Below are 5,730 nucleotides of genomic sequence, written 5' to 3' on the forward strand. Positions count from 1 at the left end.
GGGGGGGGGCGAGCGCGCGGGTAGGCCTTGACCGTGAGCACAATCGAAGAGCAAGCGAGGTTCACATACAACTCGATAAGGGCCACGAGTACTCTGGCCGCGCGGCGCCTCAGTCAGCGGCGCGACCCCTCCGCCGTGGCCGCTGCCCTGCGGCGCCCCGAGGCGGCTCGGAGAGCAATCTCATTCCTGCGGCTGCACCGCTTCATGTCCGGGACTAACAGCCGGCCGGCCGATGAGCGCAGGACAATGCGGCCATCAGTCCAATCGGGAGAGGGATGGCGGAGCGCCGCGCAGCGCCCATCATACGTGGCGCGTTTCAGATGTGCAACGGCACCCTGTCTCTGAGCACGCCTAGCGCCCCACCCAGGCAGCAAAACGATGCAAACTGCATTCAAACCGCATTAGATGTCCCCTCTCCCGATTGGACATATAATGCGGTTTGAATGCAGTTTGCATCATTTTGCTGCCTGGGGTAGGCGCTCCGCGCGCCTAGACGGGCTCAAAGACAGTTCTGTCCCAGCATCGAGAGCGAGCCGTTTGTCAGCTGCAGGGAGTTTCGAAAACTCTGACAGGTAAAGTGTCTATGAGCGCAACGGCTGTGCCGCGCAGTCTCTAATTGGCACTCGTCGCTGTGCGCTGTGCGCCAAGCTACGTACACAGGCAGCCACGTAGCGCAGCAGCGCCCGGATGCAGATCTCGCTGAGCGGCGGCACGGCGCCCTGCCCGCTGCCCTGGCAGGCCCAGGCCCAGGCCGACGCCTGGCGGTGCGGGTTGAGCGAGTTGTCGCGCTGGCGGCGGTAGCTCTGCCGCCGGAACACCTGCGCGCCGCCCTTGCGCGGGCTCGGCTGCGGCGCGGCGGCGGGCGGCGACGGCGACCTGGCCGCCGACACGGACAGGTCCAGCGGCTGCGCGCCGTCCTGGTCGGGGTCCAGGACGTGGTCCAGCAGGCTGACGGACTGCATGGAGCGGCTCTGCGACAGGCGGAAGCTGCTCGCCGCCTCCGAGCACACGCTGCTCGCGTTGACGTAGTGCGGGCCGACGTGGCTGCGCCGGCGCACGGCGGGCGGGCCGCCCAGGGCGAGCGCCTCTCCCAGCGCGCTAAGGGGGTCGCGCTGGTGGTCGAAGTACTCGGACACGTTACTGTAGTGGCAGTGCCCCCGCTCCGGGTCGTTGCCGTGGTTCCTCCGCAGGCTGTTGTACTTGATGGTGTCAAACGGGTCGCCGAACACCGGCCGAGGAGCGTCCTCGTCCTCACTGACTAGGGACCAGGACGAACCCTGCCCGCCCATGTTGCTGTAGTGGCTGACGGCGCTGGTGGCCCCCGGGAACATGAGGACGCTGCCCGCGCCGTCGTCGGACAGGGAGAGGGAGGACGAGTCGTCAGTGTCCGAAGTAGAGGAAGGGTCGGCGTCCGAAGTAGCACACACTCGGTCCAGAGGCTGAGAGGGCGCCTCGTCTTCGTCTCCTTCTAGGTCTTCATTCTCGTCTTCTTCGTCATTCTCATCTTCGTCGTCGTCGTCCTCATCCCCCTCACTGCCTTCTTCTGTAAACACGTTGCTGTGGCTGCTCCCGCTGAACAGGCTGAGCTTGAACACCTCTCCCTTAGGGGCGCTGGGGGTGACCGGCAGAGGCTCGCTGCTCCCGTTGACGGACACGTACGAGTCACCGCCTCCCGCGTCCTCGCTGGGCCGCATAGTGAGGTAGCGAGGGCTGGGGGTGGGGCACACCTCAATGGCCACCTTGTTAACGTCGGTGAAGCCCGTGAAGGGCGTGTCGTAGTAGGGCGGCTCCTGTCCGTACGGGTAGTGGTACGGGTTGACGTCCTCGCCCAGCAAGTCATCGTCGTCGTCCTCACCATCCTCCTCGGGTATGGCGTCCTCGCTGGGTAAGATGCCGGGCTTGCCCTTGAGGGCGGCAGCCTTCGGCTCCGGCATGACAATGCGCCGCATGGGCGGGAACATGTCCTTGAACTCCTGCGACAAGTTGCGCGGCGGGCTGGGCGCTGGGCCGGCGGGCGGTTCTGAGGCGCGCACCTGTACCCGGGGCTCGTCGTACACCCTCTCGGGCTGCGGCGACTGTTTCTTTGGCTCGGGCTGCTCCGGCGGCAAGGGCAACGCCGCGGCCACCGCGGGCGGGCGTTGCAGCGGTTGAAACGTCTTGAGCAGCGCCGGCCTCTGGTCCAGTCCCCGGCCCAGCGAATCGAGCGGCCGCTGCTGCAGCAGCAGCACACCCAGGCTCGGCCCGACGGTGGAGGCCGGCGAGGTGGCCACGTCGGCGTGCTGCTTGTTGTTGGAGACGAGCGCCCAGGACGTGATGGAGCTCCTGATGCGGAGCAGCGGCTCCACCACCGCGTTGCGCACGCCGCGCAGCCGGCCCTCGTCCGCTAGCGAGGCCATGGCCATGTGAGGTCCCTCGCGTGCCTCGGGTCCCTCAGGTCAGCGGGCGACGGGGCCGCGGCCGGGACCGGCGCTGCCCACCCGCGCTGGCGGCGCTGCTGGGTGGCCACATTCGCCACGGCGGAGGGCTCCGCGGGTCACGGTGGGCCGGCGCGTCAGCACACACCATGGCGATGGCGCGGGCTCGGGATTAAAAGCCGTCAAATCGTTCACGTGCCGGCGCGCGGGCCGGCCGGGGGGCCGCGGCTCCCATTAGGACCCCCAAACGGGACGGGTCCGCGACGGACGGGACCACCGCCGAGGTGTCCGCGCGGCGCGGGGCGGCGCAGCGGGCTCAGGTGGCCATTAGCGCGGACACTTGTCGCCGCCACTTTCCGCGGCTGGGCGGGGCCGCCGGGCCAGTGCCGCCGAAACGGAACCACTCTCGGGACACTCGATTTCTCACAGACCGCCGCCGGTCCTCGCGGGTATCCAGGGACGAGGAGCACACCACTTAATCCGCGGGCGCGATCACTGCCGGCTGCGCACCGGACCGTGCAACCGGGTTGCATACAAACTTGCAACGCGGATGTCGGTAAAACAGAATACAGGAATGCGCACTGCGCAGCCACTTCACTGGCGTTATCAGCCGATTTCCACTTCACACGCAAGCGCACACACACACAATCGCACGCACACTTCAGCACTTCACACTCGGTGCATCGTGGCACCCCGCACTGCGGCACCTGTCACGCCCGTGACGGTGGCCGACCACCGCTCGCTCGGGTCCGTCCGGTCCAACGGCTCAAGTCAACCAGCACTCGCCAACTGACGCTAGCCGGTCGTAGCTACATCCTCGACGTCCGCCGCCTCTCCGCCGCCCCGCTCCCGCCAGCCCAGCAGCCGGCTCCGGCGCGATGCCTCGCCCCGCCTCGCCGCGCCCCGCCACGCCCCACCACGTCCCGGCGCTGCGCGGCCCCCGCGGGCACAGCGCGGCGCGCTCCGCAGCATCCCGACGGCGGAGCTGAGCGGTCCTGCAGACGGACGATCCACTTACTCCACCCAGTTACCGGACCTGCCCCCACCCCGCCAGCCCTCACCACGCCCCCGAGCGCTGCCTCGGCCGGCAGGGCCTCGCAGATGCAATCACATTTGCATTATTCGATTGAAACCACGCCGCGCGCATTTCCGCCGCCGACCCTTCGGATGCAGACACAACAAAAGCTCGCTGGCTCGGCTGCTGTGGGTAGAGGGGAGCGCCTGCGGGGTAGGCACTCGCAGCGCACGCGCGCCCAGCGGGCCCGTCTGCTCCCCAGGGGCTCCGTCCGGACGCGAGGCTGAGGCGAGTAAGGAGGAGAAGAAGGCCCACATTCCCACGACTTCTTTACAATAAAGTGGGTGCGCGTAAGTGGGTGAGCGAGCAGGACAGCGAGTGTGGGTATGTCAGTAAGTATGTTAGTCTGCGAGGCGAGCAGCGTGAGTAGGCAGTGAGTCAGTAGCAGCAGCAGCAGCAGCGGTGGCGGCGCGCAGTCAGCGCGGCCTTTACCCGTGCGCGCTACGAATTTGAGAGTCAAGTCAGAATGGAGCCTCCCAGCTTCGTAGGCAGCCCGACCCAGTTCTGACGCAGCTGACGCTGACGGCCTGCAGCAAGCGATCCCCTGTCAGTCAACGCGGGCTGACCGGCCCCCTCTGCATGAGCAGCAGGCCGCCGTCAGCCGCCCGGGCCACAGGCCACACGGCACAATGGACACATTGAGGGCCTCGGCGAGGGTGGACGGGCGGGCCGCGACCCGCGCACTTACACGGCAGCCTGGCGGTGGCTTTGCAGGGAGATTGAGGTCAGAGATCACCCGGCCAACCCTCTCTGAACACCCCCCTCCCCTCCCTAACCGTTCACATCCCTTTTCCCTTCTGCTAGTAAGTAAAGGGGGAGGGGATGTACACATTGCGAAGACAAAGGCAATGACCCGAAACGGCGCCGAGCATAACGCAAAGCTCGACGACGTGGCCCCAAAAAATTGACCGCTGCATCAGTAAACACACAGGCCGCCTCTGTCTCAGCCAGCCACACACTACTTTCTCTCCCTCCCAAGCCTGGAATGAGCTTCCGCTCTTCTTGTCTTCCCTTCCCATAGAATAACAACACCTCATTACACACCTCATGCGTTGGGGCGCCACGCAACGTATTAATGAACTTCCTCGAAAAGAAAAGGGGCGGGGAAAGAGAGGGGAAGGGGGAGGGAGGCAGCGACTCACTCAGCGCCGCCGTTCTGAAGTGTTTGCGCGAGGCCCGCGGTGGTGCGGTCGGTGAGGTCGCCCGCGGACCCCGCCCCCCGCCCCGCTGTGATCAGGCCCAGATCTGGCGCGGATCACAGCGCGCTAAACGGCGTGCAGGTGCGGCTCACGAGAGGACCCGCTGGGCCCGCCTGGCACGCCGCCCCACTGCATGTAGTGCGAAAATGGTTCAACAAGAAGTAATAGCGCCACGCGGCCAGGCCGGGCACCACGGCGATGTGTGAGCGAGGATGATCGAACACGTCCCGCTATAAATACATCCGAGAGCCGCGTTGTGCAGGGCGGGTTTGGCTTCCATCGACGACCAATTTGTTTCAGAGGACGTTAGAGTCCGCCGTGCTCGTGTCCAGGAGGGCCCAGCCTCGTCCAGCGCAGAGGGGGCCTATCAGGGGATGCCGCCATGCCAATCATCGGCACGCAGCCGCAGGGTGGACCTCCGAACCGTCGCATCAAATCAATCAACCTGCACGTCAACCGGGGGCACAAACACGCTGCACGACAGCCCCTGAGAAAGCCTCTTGGAAACGACGGCTGAATTTTCAAAAGTAGAGCGACGAAAACACTAAGAAATGTTGATTCGTTCATATCCCACTTTTTCCTTGACTTCAAAAGAAGCGAGACAAAAGGTTGCAAAAGGTCGGTGCAGGCCAGACTACGCTTGTGACGACGGCGACCAGACGGGTCGGGCTGGAATTGTCGCGGCGGCCACCGGCGACTCCACTCCACGTGTGCGGTGGGATGCCATACCAGCAGGATGCGAAAGGTCTCCTCCTGCACTTTTCCTTTCCTTAACGTAGGGCCCCGTGCGTTAACATTGTGCACGGGGTAGCTGAGCGAAGTGCATTAACTTTACAGAAGACATAAAAAATAGAGAACAAAACTATACCGAATGAGGGTCCGCCTAGTAGGTAGGCAACCGGTCGTCTGCTCCTTGCACGTTAGAGATGGGGGTGGGGGGGCCCTTCTAATTATTCCGTCTCTATAGTGAGATGTGTAAGGGATAAAGAATTTGTCTCAAGATCCCTGTTGCATTTAGGCAACCTACTGTGCCCCCCCCCCC

The 5,730-nt window shown here is 64.9% G+C and overlaps 1 protein-coding gene across 1 annotated transcript in view; it reads right to left on the reverse strand.

Annotated features, from left to right (window-relative positions):
- The window catches only part of LOC113217745 (uncharacterized), a 32,928-nt gene extending 30,532 nt beyond the window's left edge, over positions 1 to 2,396 (reverse strand). Inside the window, exon 1 of the mRNA XM_052274972.1 lies at positions 877 to 2,396. Coding sequence (XP_052130932.1) covers positions 877 to 2,396 — 1,520 coding nt within the window. The remainder of the gene's footprint in view (positions 1 to 876) is intronic.
- Between the last annotated feature and the right edge of the window lie 3,334 nt (positions 2,397 to 5,730).

Source organism: Frankliniella occidentalis, unplaced genomic scaffold (genome assembly GCF_000697945.3).
Source record: "Frankliniella occidentalis isolate FOCC.00 unplaced genomic scaffold, Focc_3.1 Scaffold478, whole genome shotgun sequence".
Taxonomy (NCBI): domain Eukaryota; kingdom Metazoa; phylum Arthropoda; class Insecta; order Thysanoptera; family Thripidae; genus Frankliniella; species Frankliniella occidentalis.